We start from the raw sequence: 19,614 nt of genomic DNA, 5'->3' as shown, positions 1-19,614 counted from the left end.
CTTTCACTCACAGGGGCGGGGGCGGACAGCACTCTGGGTGTTACAGTGTGGGGGGTCAGATGGCTGAGCGGTTAGGGAATCTGGCTATTAATCAGAAGGTTGCTGGTTCGATTCCCTGGCTGTGAAAAATGACGTTGTGTCCTTGGGCAAGGCACTTCATCCTACTTTCATCAGGGGGACTGTCCCTGTACTTATTGTAAGTCACTCTGGATAAGAGCGTCTGCTAAATGATTACATGTAAATGTAGAGTGCCTCTGTGTGTTACAGTGTGTTAGTGTGTTACAGTGTGTTAGTGTGTTGCAGTGTAATCGTCTGTTGCAGTGTGCATGTGCAGCAATGTGGGCAGGGATAAAGTTGTATGTTAAACGCGATACATGCCATCGGGTCTGTGTCATGTCTGAAACACATTCGTGCACACACACGTTAACACACCTACTCACACACACACACACCAACACCAGATCTTCAACACCCATGACACCCCAGAATAACACAGAGGAGTAACTCTAGACCAGCACCCTGGAGACCACACGACGTCGCACACACACACACACACGTGTGCATACATGCAGACACATGCACAAACACACAGAGATGAACACACACCTTTTCACACGCTTAAAGACAGACTCACATCCACAACAGGATACACACATGAACGAGGCGTCTAACCAAATACATTTGGATGGGCTGCCTGACTGATAAGAGTCGTACTATCAGAATCAGAACTATCCCAGGACTGCGACCATGAACAAAGAGGTGAATCATTCTGGACCAGTACTGCGACCATGAACAAAGAGGTGAATCATTCTGGACCAGTACTGCGACCATGAACAAAGAGGTGAATCATTCTGGACCAGTACTGCGACCATGAACAAAGAGGTGAATCATTCTGGACCAGTACTGCGACCATGAACAAAGAGGTGAATCATTCTGGACCAGTACTGCGACCATGAACAAAGAGGTGAATCATTCTGGACCAGTACTGCGACCATGAACAAAGAGGTGAATCATTCTGGACCAGTACTGCGACCATGAACAAAGAGGTGAATCATTCTGGAGGCACAGGAGGATTAGAGGATGAGAGATGGATGTAGAGTCAAAGAGAGTCAAATCTATGCAGTGATGGATAGATTTAAAGAGAGACAGTTGGGTGGCAATGGAGACACGACAAAAAGCTAAATAAATTCTTCAAGAGGCGGAGATGGAGGAACAGCCCTCCCTCCTCTCTCTCTCCTTGTTTGAGTAAGGGCAAAGGTCAAAATACTCATAGTCCCATGCCTGGGAAAACAGACTGTGTTTGTGTGCGTGCGTGTGTGTGTGTGTGTGTGTGTGTGAGAGAGAGAGAGACAGAGAGAGAGATGAGGAGACAGACACAGAGGTAATAAACTATCTCAGAGTTTAATAAAGAGGAAAGTCAGTCCATTAGCAGTAAGCTAGAGCACTTAACACAACGAGTGTACAGCGGCTGATATTTGCTAATGTGTGCGTCCAAGCTACCAACTGGTGGAACAGCTACCTCTCTAACCCCATCCCTGGATCAGCTGCTCGCTTGTCTTCCCTCCCTGGTTCAGGTGAGGATACTGGAGGCCAAGGTGGTCTCAGGTCAGATACCAGCTTCGCCCCGAAGCCAACAAACAGAGCTCGACATGAACACAGCAAAACACTCGGTCGTAACACCAGAAACAACATCTCTCCGAGGAAATCACAGCCAATCAAAGCAAGCCGCAGGCCATCTTCAGGACGAGGAACGGCCAATAGCAACACAAGGCAGATCGGGGTTTCCGAGAAAATACACGGATGGGTACAGGCGCGTACTGAGAGAGGAATCAGATCCAGTAGCGTTTACAGAAACAGGGATTCTGGGAGATTAGCCGGTGGGTTGCTGCGACGACGGGAAGTCTGCGTTGATCTGGAGGTGAAGGGGGCGGAGTTTCCCGCCAGGTCTAATTGGATGGATTATTGCCAAACTCTGGGTCATCGGATTCTGTGAAACTGTGTTCTGGACTAAATCTCATACACACACACACACACAAACACACACACACATAGACAATTATATATTCTTATTATGAAAAGTCAAAAGGGACATGGGAGGTTGGGGTGAGTGAGTTCAGTCTGGTCAATGATTCAACATATCATGTGATGCTCAGAGTTTTTCTTTCTGTCATAGTCTCCCTACTACTTTCTCTCTCCTCTCTGTCGCTCTTTCGCTGTATCTCCCTTTGATTCCCTTTCTTTTTGCCCTCCTACTCCACCTCTGTCTGCTCCCTCTTCCAAAATCTGCTGGTGCCTGCTACCCCCCTCCCTCCCACCCTCCCTCCTTCCCTCCCTCCCTCCCTCCCTCCCTCCCTCCCTCCCTCCCTCCCTCCCTCCCTCCCTCCCTCCCTCCCTCCCTCCCTCCCTCCCTCCCTCCCTCCCTCCCTCCCTCCCTCCTTCCTTCTCCCCTCCCCCTCTCTATCTCTCTATCCCTCCACTGCCGGCTTCTATTTTGAGCAACACTCAGTCATTCAGGCCTAGCTAGTTCCCCATGCTCTACCCTTCACACACGCTCTCTCTCAACTTCCCTTCAGTTTCTCTGCCTCTCTCTCACCCATATACAAACACACACACACACACACTCTCAACGTCCTCTCAGTCTCTTGGCCCTGCTGTCTTGTGTATGTACACACAAACATAAATATTACCCACCTCTCATTCGCCTATGCAAATACTGAAAACCACACACACACACACACACACATTTAACCTCAAATCCAATCAGGACATGTCAGTGAATTTCGCAAAATGTAAACGCGTCGTCTGTATATAAATGACAATTCTCAATCACTCCACCGGATTGTCATATTAATATTCTGCACGGAAGCGCCCCAGGGCCCTAATCTCTGAGGTGCCGCGGGCGCCACTTGAAGTAAAAACATTCCATATTCGGTGGATGACACTGGCAGATGGCACAGTGTCCCTGACCCTGTTTGATGGGTCAGATTAGATCTTTCTAGCGATCTAGCGAAAATAGGGCACGCTCCAACACGCACACACAGACCAGCTCCTCCTGTAAATACTGTGAAAACAAACACACCGGCAAGCTTAGACCTTTTGCCGGATCATTCTAACCGGGAATTGCGAAAAACGAGTAATCCAATGATTCCTTATGTGTGTTACTCAACCTGGAGGAGCTTGTCACACAGCTGAACTTCAGGAGGAGGATCGCAGGTGAAGGTGAGTAGTGACAGCCCCTTCCTCTGGCCCGGTGTTTTCCAGAACGTTTCCTCAGAACGTCCTGACTTGAAGCTCGTTCAGTCGTATTCTTAAAACCGTCAAGGTGTCATTCATTGTGATCTTGCAAGTCATGCTGTTCTTCTGACCATGTTGTTCACGGTGAACGTGGGAAATAAAAGTCCCATCGCAGAAGTACAAGTCTCAGATACACAGTGAGAAAATGTACTATGAAGCTTGGCTTACAAAGCTGGCTTTACCACACCTAATTCACCCACATCAAAGCGCTGAGTAATAACAGCTTAAATGATTATCTAAAATCATTAAATATCCTCCATAACACGCAACCTGAAGCAAGGACGATTGCCTACAAAGTTGCCTGATTATGTTTCGGGACAATTCCAAACGGATAATGGCCGGGTTTCCCGGATTCGTTAAGAAGCTCTTAACGCTAAGAGCTTCTTATTGAATCGGGAAACCCGGCCAATGGGGGGTTCACGGCAATTTAGCAGGGGTCACGTGGCATTGACGGGGAGCGCTCCGTCGATCAGAGGAGAACGTGCGTCAGGACGGGTATCACGACCACAGTCCGCTCACTTGACCCCGTGACCTCTGACCCCAGCCGGGGTCACACAACGACTGACAGGCGCTGTCAACGTGGAAAAAGCCGCAGGAGGCGGAGCCGTGACCCCCCCCCCGGGGGGGCCAAGACGACCGTGGGGCCGAGGCGGAGCGCCCAGCTCAGTACAGAAGGACGACTGGGGGGTGGGTGGGGGGGGGGGATGATATTTGGGCACAATAGCTAATGGAAGTGGAGGAAAGCAAGGTCAGGAGAGTTCAGATCGAACACAGATTTGGCCTCTCCGTCACCGCGTCGAACGCTTTTCCGAGCGCTCAAGAATGGCGGGCGAGACGTGGAGCGACTGTCCAAATAAGCATTTCAGCCGGGGAGAAAACGAAACTCCCAAGGGTCAAACACGACTTCCTTCCGAAAGGTCTCTCTTTCTCTCTCGTTCTGTTGTATAGGGTTGCAGGCCCACACACACACACACACACACACACACAAACCCTCTCTCTCTCTTACCCACGTGTGTGAACACTCACCCTCCTCCCACACACAAGTACACACACACACAAACAGACAATCACTTAAACCCACATGCACTCTTGTTCTTTCCCAAGAGGGAACGTCATTACAACCACACACTCTCATGGTTAACAGCACAGATATTTATGTGTTTATATGCATTTACAGGCAGTCAGAGAGACCCCGATGTCATTTTGTCTACACAACAAGAATTACATGTCCACGCTGTCCATTAACGAGTCAATCCGGCCCCTTTTCAAAGAGGCCTGTTATTACCGGTACCCAAAGTAAAGCTCGAACACAGGAACTGGGTAAAACATACTATCCCACCCACACACTTCAAACCTTGTGCTGTTGGTGTGTTTCTGCTGGCCATTTGCTTGTCCTCTCCACTCCCCTGGCTCCCTGTTTCTCTCTTTCACTCCCTCTCTCCCCCTCTCCCCCTCTCCCCCTCTCCCCCTCTCTCGCTCTCGCTCTCGCTCTCGCTCTCGCTCTCGCTCTCGCTCTCGCTCTCGCTCTCGCTCTCGCTCTCGCTCTCGCTCTCGCTCTCGCTCTCGCTCTCTCTCTCTCTCTCTCACTCGCCATCACTGTATGGAGGGAGTGTGAAGCTTGGGAGTTCAATGCGTGCGAGGCATAAAGAGACGGAGGGAGGGAGGGAGGGAGGGAGGGAGGGAGGGAGGGAGGGAGGGAGGGAGGGAGGGAGGGAGGGAGGGAGGGAGGGAGGGAGGGAGGGAGGGAGGGAGGGAGGGAGGGAGGGAGGGAGGGAGGGAGGGAGGGAGGGAGGGAGGGAGGGAGGGAGGGAGGGAGGGAGGGAGGGAGGGAGTCATGGTCCAGGAGAGGAGTGAAACAAACAAGGGAACAACAGGGAGTTTGATGTTGCAGTCTTCCTGATGAACCCGATGCTCCTGGGGAAGGGGGGATGAGGAGGGGGAGATGAGGTTTCAGATCGATGAATATGAGTGCATGTATGAGAGAGAAAGAGAGAGAGAGAGAGAGAGAGAGAGAGAGAGAGAGAGAGAGAGAGAGAGAGAGAGAGAGAGAGAGAGACAGACAGACAGACAGACAGACAAAGAGACAAAGAGACAGAGAGACAGAGATACAGAGAGACAGAGAGACAGAGAGACAGTGGGACAAGAGCCAAACACACTTAGTTTGCTGACTCATTAAAGCTCCACCACACTGACTAGGCAGCCTGCTGAGGAAGGACCTCCTACTATCACACACACACACACACACTCATACACACACACACACTCACACACACAAACACTCACACACAACCACACAGTATACACACATGCATACACGCACGAACACGTTTACAGCTAGACAGACACACGCAGTGGAAACTTGACCAGCAGTACACACACAAACACCAGTTATGTAGGTAAGCACAGTACTGTCAAACGATGCAGGACGAAAGCTGACTAGAATATCAACGTATGATTCTGGATTCTCGAAAATATTAGAGAAGCTAAACAAATTCTACAACAGATGTAATCTTTGGGAATTACTCCCCACGAGCATGTTCAGAACATATTACATAACAGGGAACATTCTAAGAACATAAGATCTACAGTAAAGATATAAAGTACAGAGATTCATCTGTATGCACCGCATACTTTCTAGAAATATAAAAATAGGACATTTGCGTGTAAGGTTATCTTAATTAGTTGGTGACACACCTGTATAGTCACAAACTAAGGTAAGATGACTTCAGAAGTTGACGGCAAGCTGGTGTAGTTGCCAATACTGCTCAATAAACATCTTTAATCTGGGATGAGATATCTAGGAGAGAGGTGTTTAACACACAAGCTCGAACGTCCTCAACAACAAGTCAAACTCAGCTCTAAACCAGTTTCATTCTTTAAACAACAGAAAACCTTGTGTCTCCGGTAAGACAGCACGAATCGCACCCAGAGCAGTGCACAATCCAGACTGGAGTAGATGAACCTCAGGCCAGCCCTGTGTTTGAGCTGGACTGCGTGAGGTCATATCGGGCAGGCACGACCTCATACATCAGAGAAAAGCCGACCAAAACCAGATAAGAGGGTCCTATGGAATCTGCCAAGCAGAGGAGCTCAATAGCCATTAGTCTGACGTCTCCCACTACAGCCTGTCTATATGCCACAGAGCATAAACCACTTGAAGATGAATACCACATGAATCAATTGTTATGGATTGTTGGTTCTTTGCCGACCGTAACCCAGTTGCTCGTCTAAGCCAGGGACATACATAACTAATATATATATCATTCATATATTAATATTACTAGAAATATTTGACGTAACACGGAGGGATACAGGTTATGGGTTTAAGTCTCATTTGAAAGTAGCAACATGGTTACCTCTCATAGGTATAATGAACAAAGTCTATAATGTATAGTGTGTGTAATGACCTACAGCCAAGGATTTGGGTGAATGAGTAGACCTGCACAGGGTCAGAGAAGAGACAGATAGACAGGTAGGCAGACAAACTGAGAGAAACCCACAGGGAACATGGACAGATGGATGGATAGATGGATAGATGGAGGTGGAGAGAAGGACAGGGTGGGAGGGAGAAAGAAGGTACAGACCGGGGCGAGAGGAACGCTTCGCCGACAGACTCACAGATTACTCGTCGGCGGGGATGAAATTGAATTTAGGATCAATGCAAGTGGAGGTAAGCTTTTAAGCATCCATCAAAAAATAATACTCCCGTTATTGCATATTAATTCTCCAGGGGGGAAATGTATTGAAAATAAATCCTCTCATCTTTGAAAGGGATTATATGTTTTCCTACTGAGGTTTGTTTGATTCGCATTGTTTTTTTTTTCTTCCCTGGGATGCACAGAACCTAACAAACAAACACGCACACAGGCACAGTGCTGCACGGGCATCCAGATGCATACATGCACAAATCAAACTCGCAGCAAGACCCAACACGACCTCACAGGTTTACTCTGGTGACAGAGAGTGCGTGTCCTTTCAACAGATCCAGTCACCCTCTGACTCAAAGAGAAAGACAATACTAATAGATCAGTACTACAGACCAGTGGGGACCTTGCTACACACACACACACACACACACAGTCTCCCAAGAGGTCGATGGCATGACCTCTGACCTCCCAGCGGCCTCTGGGGCCTCATTACCCAGAATGCACTTCTTCCCGGTGAACTATCAGTGACAGTAACGAGACCTGTATATGGTGCCACCCCTGGGGACCCCCTGACCCCCTAACACACACACACACACACATCAGTCCCTTTCAAAACACAAGGAATGGCAACATGTCGCCAGCACAATTCCCTTCGGCGGTCCTTTGCCACAGTCGCCATGACGCCTGTGCCTGTCAATCAAAGCCGGGACACACTCTCAAGGCCAAGGAGTCTGGACGGACCAGAGGTTGGGGCCTGAGCTCGTTAATCACACTCAGTCCCCTTCGCAGTCTCTCTGTGAAGCTAGCTCGCTACGCGCGAGTCACAGATACTCCACACACACGCACTGCTGGGAGGGTTGACACACAACCCATGGTCACTGTGTCTAAGGGTTGGCCTTGTTTCATGGCAGTCCCTTTTCATGATAAATGTATACTGGAGAAGGAGAGAAGTGTCTGGAGAATCACATGTTTCGCCCCGGGGAAAGTTCACGGCCGACGCCTCTAGACGCTTCTATAGGATTCTATTAACGCCAACCACAACAGATCAGGAGTTTGTGTGTGTGCACGTGCCTGTGTGTGTGTGTGTGTGTGTATGGGAGACAGTGTATCTTTGCTTCTGGGTGGCTGAAGTTTGACCCACTGACAGGAGCTTTAGGAGCACATTCCCAGAAGTACAGTTATATCCTTAAGCTGGGATGCCATGGAAACAGACACTGAAGGAGTAAGAAACTCTCTCACACACACACACACACACACACACACTCCAGATTAAGGGGTTTTCTTACCTGGAAGTCCAATGCTCATTCTCCCTATTGCCTGAAATGACAAAAATAATACATATATAACTCTCACTGCTTACACAAAAAAAGTTTTTAAAAAAACAACAAAAAATTATATAAACTTATTAACTCTCATTCCCTTGTTTAGGAATGGTTACTAAGCTTGGGAATGTGACCTGTATTCTCAAGACCCACCACCACCCCCACCCCCACCCCCACCCCCACCACCACCACCCCCACAACCCCCACCACCACCACCACCACCCCCACCCCCACCCCCACCACCACCACCCCCACAACCCCCACCCCCACCACCACCCCCACCCCCACCCCCACCCCCACCACCACCCCCACCCCCACCACCACCCCCACCCCCACCCCCACCACCACCCCCACCCCCACCACCACCACCACCACCACCCCCACCCCCACCCCCACCCCCACCCCCACCACCACCCCCCCCACCCCCCCACCCCCACCACCACCACCCCCACCCCCACCCAAAAAATTATATAAACTTATTAACTCTCATTCCCTTGTCTAGGAATGGTTACTAAGCTTGGGAATGTGACCTGTATTCTCAAGACCCACCACCACCACCACCACCACCACCACCCCCACCCCCACCCCCACCCCCACAACCCCCACCCCCACCACCACCCCCACCCCCACCCCCACCCCCACCCCCACCACCACCCCCACCACCACCCCCACCCCCACCACCACCCCCACCACCACCACCCCCACCCCCACCCCCACCACCACCTCCCCCACCCCCCCACCCCCACCACCACCACCCCCACCCCCACCCCCACCACCATATAGGCTATCATGTCATCAGTGTGTGTGTGTATGTGTGTGTGTGTGTGTGCATATTTGCCCATTTAAATGTTACAAATAAAGTAAACCTGTTATTGTATATTGTTACTGTAATAGTTCCGTTGCTGTATATTTTAATTGTTATAGTTTACTAGTTGGAGACAACGGGGGGCTGGTTGTTTTCATCCTTATTCGTATAAATATAACCTATTTTAGAGTTGTTTCCCCTGGAACAGATTTCATGTTCCAACCAAGGGGGGCTGTCGCTGTCTTGGTGTGTGGGGCTGCATCACATACCCTCTTAGCTTTGTTAAATTGCTGCACTAGTCCACACTTGACCGGTGGGGATCTCATTCTATTACGACTGAAACTGTTAGCTGCTCCTGGCATTCTCTAATCCCTGTTCTCCTCTCTGTCCCCCCCACACATCCCTTGTGGTGTGGGGGGTCTGAGCTGTCAGGACCTGCCTGGTCGTCGGTCTACCAACGCTGGACCAGGTCGTCAACCGGAAACCAGCCTCCATGACGGTCAACAGCGAGTTTCCAGGTCCCATCCAACGTCTATAAAGCCGAACAATGGATTTTTGGTGTTTTAAAACCCATTGACACTGTATGACTATGTTTAGCTTGTGTTCTGCTCCTCTCTCTTGCCAACCGTCTCTGGAGGAGGGGATCCCTCTCTGAATTGCTCCTCCCAAGGTTTCTTCCATTTTTTCTCCCGTTGGGAGTTTTTCTGGGAGTTTTTCCTTGTCTTCCTTGAGGGTTTAGGTTGGTTGAGGGGCAGTTCTATGGGCGTATGTGAAGCCCTCTGTGACATGCTTGCGTGTAAAAAGGGCTATACAAATAAATTTGATTTGATTTGATTTGATTTGATATTTTTGTGTGTCCGTCTGCATTTGTGTGTGTGTGCTCGTGCTGGTGAACCTCCAGGGAGTCTGTGGACTGGATCTGGGGGAGGTGAAAGAGGACAGGGGGAGGTGAAGGAGGACAGGGGGAGGTGAAGGACACAGAGAGGGAAGGATGACGACAGATGGAAGGAGAACAGGAGGAAGAACCGAAAGAAGAAAGGAAGAAAGAACATTTTAGAGGCAGGGAGAGAGAGAGAGAGAGAGAGAGAGAGAGAGAGAGACAGAGAGAGACAGAGAGAGACAGAGAGAGACAGAGAGAGACAGAGAGAGAGAGAGAGAGTGAGAGAGTGTGAGAGAGAGGGAGAGAGAGAGAGAGAGAGAGAGAGAGAGAGAGAGAGAGAGAGAGAGAGAGAGAGAGAGAAAGAGATAGAGAGAGAGAGAGAGAGAGAGAGAGAGAGAGAGAGAGAGAGTGTGAGAGAGAGAGAGAGAGAGAGAGAGAGAGAGAGAGAGAGAGAGAGAGAGAGAGAGAGAGAGAGAGAGAGAGAGAGAGAGAGAGAGAGAGAGAGAGAGAGAGAGAGAGAGAGAGAGAGAGAGAAAGAGATAGAGAGAGAGAGAAAGAGATAGAGAGAGAGAGAGAGAGAGTGTGAGAGAGAGAGAGAGTGTGTGAGAGAGAGAGAGAGAGAGAGAGAGAGAGAGAGAGAGAGAGAGCTGAGATCTTAGTTTAGAGTTGAGCACCAGAGCATACCAGAACACACAGGGTGAAACTTCCAAGCCTTCATTTTAGATTGACATAACTTGATTACAATGCAGTGTGTGTGTGCACGAGTGGCGTGCACGCGCGCGTGTGTGTGTATGAGTGTGTGTGTGTGTGTTTTCCATGTCCAGTTTGGACAGCTGTGTTTTATCGGTCACGGTCAGAGAAAAATAAACGTTCTCCACAGCAATCTTCTGATCCCACGACCCCTCATTCTCCCACAGCCTCACACACACACACACACACACACACACACGCACACACACCCTTGTCTAGACCTATCGTTGTTTTGTTATCCCAGGTATGATGCAGGCTCCAGCCTTATCCTGTCCACTGTGGTACCAAGACCCATCCAACTGCACAACAGTCACCAAGATACATTTGTATCACAGTCTGTACTTACATGCTATATAAATAAAGTCTTATTGTTATTATTATGATGTGGTATTGGTTCCATTTGGCACAGGTGAGACAAATCAAAGCACCTCCAAGTATTTACAACGAGTACAGGACAGTGATATCAGGTCAGCTGCTCTTACACACAGGGGAGTTCCTTTGGGTTCATCTGTACCTGACTAACACCTCATCTAACACTCCAGCATTGTCACGGAGAAGCTGACTCAGGGGTCAGGGGTCACGGCAGGGGTCATCTCCTTGACCTTTGGAGCAGACCCCTGGTCCCCCCTCTCTGAGGGTTATCAGTGGGGAGCTGGAGTTTCTCTGGGCTTACTGGCAACGCGCTCTGATATCATAACCACAAACACACACTGACACACCCCCCCCACACACACACACACGTGCATGCACACAGATATTCATACATACTCAGACACTCACACACACACGGGTATCCACACACCCAAGGACACACACACGTACCATGTCTTCACACACACACACACACACACACAGGTGCTGAGCAAGGCCCGTCGTCCCACACATACAGACACACAGACACACAGACACACACACACAGACACACAGACACACACACACAGACACACACAGACACAGGCAGGCAGAGTTGGGCAGAGCGGGCTGGGTAATGAGGATGAACATTGGGGTGTCTGTGTGCCGCAGTGCAGAGAGGCAGAGTGACCTTGTGTTGTGTCGAGTAAGAGGTTCACCTTCATGTTATTTACAGTATAGCATCACTAGGCTGGAGACAAAGGGAGGGAGGGAGGGAGGGAGGGAGGGAGAGACATAGAGAGGGAGAGAGAGACAGAAAGGGAGAGATAGAGAGGGAGGGAGATATAGAGAGGGAGAGAAAGAGAGAGAGAAAGAAAGAGAGAGGGACAGAAAGGGAGGGAGAGACAGAGAGAGGGAGAGAGAGAGAAAAAAGGGAGGGAGAGATAGAGAGGGAGGGAGATATAGACAAGAAGAGAGAGAAAGAGAGAGAGAGACAGATATTGAGAGACAGAGAGAGGGTGGCAACATAGATATATGTCTATGGGTGGCAACCCTATGGCCAAGGGCGTAACCACGCATTCTTTGGAGGGGTCGTGTCCCCCCCAATATTGAGAAAATATGTAAAATATATGTTCTCCTTTTATGAATCCTGTCCATGGATCGGCTTCTTGTTATGTCTTATTTATTTTCTATTTATTTCCGTTTGTTAAGAAAGTGTGACAGAGAGAGGTAGGGAGAGACAGAGAGAGGGTAGGAAGAGACAGAGAGAGGTAGGAAGAGACAGAGAGAGAGGGAGAAAGAGGGCAAGGAGAACGAGAGGGTAAGAGAGTGAGAAGCCTGCTTCTCCTCATTTTTGGATGAGCAGGTCAACACTGTAGGATCAAAGAGTAGCACTGGAAATGACCTCCACACACACACAATGGTAACTTGATATTAGTATCATCAGCTGATATACTTGAGGTGAGGTTGAATTGAATTTGATTGGAAACAGGCAACGTTCAAGCTCTCCATTTCGCTCTCACTCTGTTGCTTTCTCTCTCACACGGTCTGTCTGTATTTCCAGGTGAGGAGAGATTTGGAGGGGTCTTGTCTATATTTACCCGCTCACAAGAGGAGGGCCTCCCTCTTTACTGTATCGGTGTGGGCGGGGATTTGAAACACACACGCACACACACACACACATAGACACACACACACACACATAGACACACACACACACACACACATACACATAGACACACACACACACACACACACATAGACACACATAGACACACACACACACATACACATGTTGACTCCCCCACCCCCCACTCCCAGTCTGAATGCTGGCACGAGGCCCAGGGCTGGTGTCCCGGAACAGGGTGAAGAAAACCCAGTGATTGGAGGCATGCTCTTGATCAACCTCACAACATCTGAGAGCAAGCACACGCACACACAGCGACACACACCTCGACACACACACACTCACAAACACACACCCACGCACACATTCTGTCTTCCCTCTCCTTCTGTTTACGTACGACAACCTACGTCACACAGATAAAGGGAGCGTCCGCAGGTTTCTGAGGCGTTTTGTTTTTTTGTATCTTACCCTGCTGCGTCTGTGGGGGAGATGAGAGGGGGAGGTCAAGGAGGACCGGGTCAGAGGTCGGCTGCGGGTCAGGGGTCGCGGGCGGCGCCTGGCGGGCTCAGGTCTCTCCGGGGCTCTGGAGGTGCTGTGGTCCTGACCCAGGGATCGCTCGGCGGGTCTCCCCTGGATAGGGGCTGTCTGAGGGGGCAGAGACGTGAGGGTTAGAGAGGGGTACCTCCATGGAGCTGGAGCTCCGCATCACAGGAGGCTCTGGAAAGACCTTGGCACATTCCTCACCCCCCCTCCCTCTTTCTCTCCGTTTCTCTCTCTCCTTCTGTCATCCCCAATCGCTGTCTCATCTCTCTGATCCCCTTCCCTCGGTCATGTCTCTCTATCTCTCTATCTCTCTCGTCCCTTCACCTCTCTCTCTATCTCGCTCCTCACTCTTAGACGTCCATACTGTACCTTTCACTGACGTCTACTGGGACAGCGAACCGCTCTGGGGCCGACGTCAAACAGTCCTGTCCGCTCGTGTCTCTCTATTTCCTCTCTTTTTCTCGTTCTCGTTCTCTCTCTCTCTCTCTCTCTTTATCCACGGCCACCCCTCCTCTCCTCCCTCGCTCTCCCCCTCTTCTCAGTGAAACCAGTGGAAAGTCCTTCCCTTACTGACCCCCATGACTCACGCTCCGAATCCTCTTCCCACCCGCACAGTCACCATCCAGTCCTCGGTGAAATCTAAGTGTGTGTTTGTGTGCGTGTACTTGAAGGACAAGTGGCACCACATCCAGTCAACAGCATGTTTTCCAGTCCTTCCTACCCCCAGGCAGAACTACACACACACACACTCACTTCACACACACACATTCCACACACACTCCACACACACTCCACAGTCACACTTCCCTCCACACAATGGCTGTCTGTTTCCAGGGCTGCTTGATCAGACTGTGTAGGAATGCCCTCCACCAGGGCGGGCTCCCTGCGCCCCCCATGCCAGCTCCAATCCCCTCGTAGGGTTCAGGTCGATGGGCTCGGGGTGTTTTGGTGGCGACTACACAGACAGATGTATGGTGCGGTACTGTAACCACCATACACAACATCACCGTGTTTACGGATCTGGGTATTTCGGATTTTCAGTCTTTTGTTGCTGCTGTTGTCATTGGAATTTACGGTTGCGAGGGCTAAATGAGATTACAACTGTTCTGTACTGTGCATTACTTTGCTCTACTCTACTTTTCTCTGTCGTACTCAGAGCTGGAAAACCATGACATATTTCCTCTTGGGGCAGGAACTGAGCATCTTAACTCGCTGTAATGTTATTATTCCATAGTACGGGTGAAGGGGAGAGGAGGGGGGCGGAGAGAGGATGGCAAAGTTTACAATGGAAAGATTAAAGGAGGATTGTGTTTTCGGAGTGAAGAAGTTAAGTGCGGCCGTATATCTGCAGTTAATCTGTGACAGGACCTTCCTTTGTAGGCAGAGCGAGGATCACTGTAGGCCTCTGTGATCTTCACCAAGACAGGAAGAAAGAGTTTGTGTGTAATTTCTCCCAATGAGCCCTGTTGTTCGTTGAATAGTTATTTTGGTTCGATCTCTTCTCTAACATACTCAGTCTCTTTCACCGTTTTAGAGCGCTGGGCCTGTAGAATGCACACCACCGCCCCCCATCCCCCACCCCCCTCTCCAAATCCCTAGTCCAACCCCCCCTCTCTCACATTGAATGAAACATATTCATAATGCATAGAACAGTGCTCCGCAAACGTCCGACCCTGTCCTTGTTCTCGACCTGCAGTGCCAGCTGTGCCCGAAGGCACGGCCGGCATTTCATCCTGCCAGGTTGTCAGAGTTACATACAGACCAGATTAGCTCTAGTGACGGAAAACCCAAAACAGTTTTAAGAATTTCTCATTTGCATGGCAGTGGATGTCAGACTGGCACAAAATTAAGACACAAAAAAAAAAATTGGGGGGGGGGGGGGGTGGATTTATTGCCTTATTGCTTAAATGCTCTCAGGATTCCTGAAGCTTACTGCTGTTGGTTTGTGGCTTTACCCGGGTTGCCAGGTTGGTTGTAGGTTTAAGGCTAAAGGGGGTTGGGGAGTGGGTGGAGGTCGGGGGCTTTTATGGGCTTTATAAGGAGAGTATTTATCCAAATTTAGCACAGGAGAGGAACAGAGAGAGAGAGAGAGAGAGAGAGAGAGAGAGAGAGAGAGAGAGAGAGAGAGAGAGAGAGAGAGAGAGAGAGAGATCCACTACCAAGAACACATCTTCTGTGACCGGCTTTAATGATGGAGAAACATTAGGATGATTCAAGCTTGTCAATCATCACAGCAGGACACTGCTGCAGCTGCATGCCAGACAACAAACACACACAAACACACGCTCACACACCCACACACACACACACCCACCCACACACATACACAGAAAGGCAGATCTATAAAAAGGTTTTAACGATGGATAAACAACAGGTTTGGGGCCGCCACAAACGATTATTCTTAATTAATGCAATCCCCAGGTTAAATAAGGGGGATAGTCTGCACGCATGGCAACACATCCCCCTTACTGGGCTCTGGCTGAGGCGTGGTGTGTGGGGTATGCTGAGGTAGTGTCGGGTGTGTGTGTGTGTGTGTGTGTGTGCCTGCCTGCCTAGGAACTCCCACTGATATCCCACTGCCAAGCCCTCCATGCTCCCCTACAGTAAGTACAGTCGGTGACATGGCTCAGAGCTGTTCTGGATGTGACTCACTGTGGGAGGGGCCTGTTCATCATCGCCATCGGGTGTGTCAGAGTGGGAGGAGTTAGCGCTGAGGGCTTCCTGGATGTCCAAATTGAGCTGGTCCAACTTCCTGATTAGCTGCGTCATGGAATCACATCTAGGGGGTCCTGTCTGTGAGGGAACACACACACAAACATGTAAAGAAGTTTGCTGAAGAACACAAACACACACACATAGAGATGTTTGCTGAAGATCACAAACACACACAGGTGAAGGCGACCTGACATCAGACCCCAAAAATGAAGTGTACGTCTCACCTAGCCCCAAGCCGAGAGCTCAGACACACACACACACTGTCACCCTCCACACCGCCAACCTCCGCCCTCCGCCCTCCACACCCCACCCTGCCCGCTGGCTCTGCCTGTCTGGAAAGTCCATGGGCGAGGCCTGGTTTGAGAATCCCCAAGGGACCCCAACATTTCTACTTTGGGCTCTGGATGGTTTGGAGAACACCCCTCCCCTTTCCCCTTGGATTTAACTTTACGCACGCCTCCCATGCCCCGTAGGCCCCTTCCAGATTACCCCCACAGCTCTTAAGCTGGGCCAGGGGTACGCAGTGTACCCCTCTGTGGGGCGGAGGTGACACCCTGTGAATGGGATTATTGTAAGGGGAGCAAAGAGAGGGTTCTTTGATGTCATGTAAAAGAGGGGGGAGAGAAAGAGAGAGGGGGGGGATGGAAAGAGAGCGGGGGAGAAAGGCCATGTTGCTTGTTCCGAATGGAATTCGAATTCTAGCTCTCCTTGGTTTCTCGCCGTTTCATCGCGGACTTCGCCATCGGCGACTGTGCAATCTATGTATTCTAGCTCTGCGCCAGGCCTTTCTCTGTTCCTCCGTCGCTCTCACGCGCTGACAGGAACGCTTGTTCCCAAGCCGTCCAGGAAATGAACCAATCGCTTTGTTGCCAGAGTCTTCCTGTCCAGAGTTCCGACAGACTGACAGAAAATCAGACAGACGGCACATAGACTCTCATTGAGAGGCTGCGAGTTAAGAAATGACACTCCCTAATAAACAGACCTCTCCTTTTTCCCTTCCCTTCCCTCTCTCTCCCTCTCTCCCTCTCTCTCTATCTCTGCCTCGTTCTCTCCCCTATGTCTCCCTCCCCTTCAAACACAAGCTCCTACCCCCACCGCCCCATAGTAGTAACGAGTCGACCAGTTAAGAAACACTGGAAGTAACGTCTTGGCGGCAAAGCCGTTTCCTGTGTGTTGACGTCCCCAGATCTGGAGATTCCAGGACGTCACGACACACAGGGCCGCTGTGTGCTCCAGATGCTATTTATACCCTGCAAGGGACCGGGAGGATGGGGGAGAGGGAGGAAAGAAAGTCGGAGAAGGGGGAGAGAAGGAGGGAAAAGGAGGAGGGGAAATAGGAGAGGAGGAGAGAGAGAGAGAGAGAGAGAGAGAGAGAGAGAGAGAGAGAGAGGGGAGAAAGGGAGGGGGGAAGAAAGGGAGGGGGGATTTCACTGGTTATGAATGACCACAAACATGAACACGCACACACAAGCGATACACACACATGCCCACAGCATTAGGCTCCAGCGCACACTCCCACATAGTGACACACACACACACACACCTCGGCCCTTATACAGCAGCACAGAGCAGTGCTTTCATGGCTTATTAAATGTTAACGTGTTTCTCCTCAGACTCAAGTCACAGAGAGGAAGGCCAATCACGCACCACCCTGATTCAGCAGATATCCTTCCACCGAGCTCATGGCTTATCGTACAGAAACCGGACTGTTAGTTAGTCAAATCTAAGATATCGATGTCATAATTGAGTCTTAATCAACTATAATTATTGAAACGATTAAACAGACATTTAGTAGCTGCTCTGCTTGGATAGCAGGGAACATGTGATGTACTGTATGTCCAATCTGTCTGGCGGTTCCGAAACACCACACAGCGCCCCCTTCTGGAACTCACGGGTACTCAATTAAGCACTTGTTCATGTCGATAAACCACATTAAAAGCAGCTCCGTCCATCTTGCCTGCAACAAAGGGAGAGGGGGAAAACGTTTCATTTCCTGTCAAGAAAGAACGGCGCGGCGTGCCAGAGGAACGTGGGCGGGGAACCCGCCAGGAACGCCGGGGCGCTTGCTGACAGGTGTGAGAACGCCCGCCGACACAATGCATTCTGGGTAGGAGAAAAAGGTGCCAGTGTTGACCGGAGATGAAAGGAAAAGGAATCTGAGCACGTGCAGCAGCCAGACAGAGGGCTGCGTGAGAGCTCTGGCTTTCTGGCTGCTCTTTGTTCGTCGGTTGGTTTGGATTCTCCTGGTTCCTCGGGGTGGCAACATGCTTTTTCTTGCCACTTTGGAACACACACATACACACAAACACACACTAACACATCATCACCGTTTACTATTTCCCATCTCTTGTACTCCGTTTAAAACCGTCATCAGTGTAAGAGAGAAGTATCAGACTAATGGGGATTAATGATGTGATATGATAGCCGGGAATGAGGTCAGACAGACTGCGGGGTGATTGAGTGTTTTGATAGCCCGAGTGCAATGTGATCACACGGCAGGGTAACAGTGCCCTCTAGAGGACAGATGACTGTACTGTAACGTATTCCTCACCTGTTTCTCCCTGAGCTTCGCCCCTTCCTCCTTTGACGCTGGGCCGAGCCTATCGGTGCTGCTCAGACCAATCCGAGCGGCGGCGGGCGGGACTTCGAGTCTCTTCCTCAGCCACTCCCTGTTCCTGCTCAGGTGCCTGCGGCGGCGGCTGACGAGGAACTCCTTGTACCGCAGCAGCTCAGGGAACGCCTCATCATCATCATCATCATCCTCATCATCTTCGGCGCCATCGTTCTCCTCTTCATCGTCCACTGAGGAAGAGTCCCCGCCGATGGGATCCGAGAACACGATGGCGCTGGGCTTGTGCTTCACCACCCGGAGCAGGTCCACAGGGGAAGGCCCCTCACTGTCCCCCTCTCCGGGGGCCCCCTCTGTCGGCTCCTGAGGGGGGAAGAGGGGGGCATGGTGCCCCCTGAGTGAGGCTGGGTTCTGGCTGGATCCCGTCTGGTTGTCCCCTGGGTGTCTGAGCTCCAGAGAGGCAGGTGCTGATGTGTGGCGTGGAGCCTCTGAGGTGTGCTCTTCTAGGTTTTCCTGGCCCTGGCCCTGGCCCTGGTCCTGGTCCTGGTCCTCGCCCTGGTTCTGGCCCTGGTCCTCGCCCTGGCTCTGGCCCTGGCCCTGGTCCTGGCTCTTCAGGTCCTCCATAAGAACAGCCACAGCCTCACGAGGGCAGCCTTGTCTGTGAGGGTGCTGCCCCACTGACAGAGTGGCTACAGGTCCCTCACACATCGCCATACCTCCTCCTCATCAGGGGACAACTTTACTGTGTGTCAGCCAAGCGAACGACCAGATAAACCAATACTGTAATGAGTTTCCTTTGGGATCAATAAAGTTAATTGAAATGATCTTTTAAAGACAGGCTAGGCTGAAACAGGTCTTGATTCTGTGATGAAGTTCGCACGAAACGTGGCAAGGCCTTGGTGAGGGCGGTTTCATGTCTTACTCCAACACAGAGGGTATTTACAGGGCATCCCTTAACCAATCAGAATGATGAAATTGTTGTAATTTTGAATCAGACCTGTAGAGAGAGAGAGATAAAAAGAGTTGGGATTGATTGTTAAAAAAAAAATCAAAAATTGTGAGGCCGGTATGCCGAGGACGGGGAGAGAATACATAATTTGACCCTGAAATC

The 19,614-nt window shown here is 50.6% G+C and overlaps 1 protein-coding gene across 4 annotated transcripts in view; it reads right to left on the bottom strand.

Annotated features, from left to right (window-relative positions):
• Positions 1-16,003, bottom strand: part of LOC146246239 (stAR-related lipid transfer protein 13-like) — a 39,786-nt gene extending 23,783 nt beyond the window's left edge. For 2 of the 4 annotated variants that reach the window (XR_014734632.1, XM_084684343.1), the window contains exons 1-3: positions 15,872-16,003; positions 13,145-13,321; positions 8,228-8,258 (exon numbers count right to left, since the gene is read on the bottom strand). Coding sequence is in view for 3 of the 4 variants with exons in the window: in XM_084684343.1 (XP_084540469.1) it covers positions 8,228-8,258; positions 13,145-13,321; positions 15,872-15,988 (325 nt within the window). In the remaining variant the exon portion in view is untranslated. Of the gene's footprint in view, positions 1-8,227; positions 8,259-13,144; positions 13,322-13,588; positions 13,699-13,793; positions 13,815-15,871 lie in introns of those variants that run through there. The other 2 variants (XM_084684345.1, XM_084684348.1) reach the window with 2 other exon arrangements.
• Between the last annotated feature and the right edge of the window lie 3,611 nt (positions 16,004-19,614).

The sequence above is a fragment of the Hypomesus nipponensis genome, chromosome 20, assembly GCF_054491055.1.
Source record: "Hypomesus nipponensis isolate SF chromosome 20, ASM5449105v1, whole genome shotgun sequence".
Classification (NCBI taxonomy): Eukaryota; Metazoa; Chordata; class Actinopteri; order Osmeriformes; family Osmeridae; genus Hypomesus; species Hypomesus nipponensis.
Note: the sequence above shows the minus strand (reverse complement) of the source record. Positions and strands in the feature narration are given on the sequence as shown.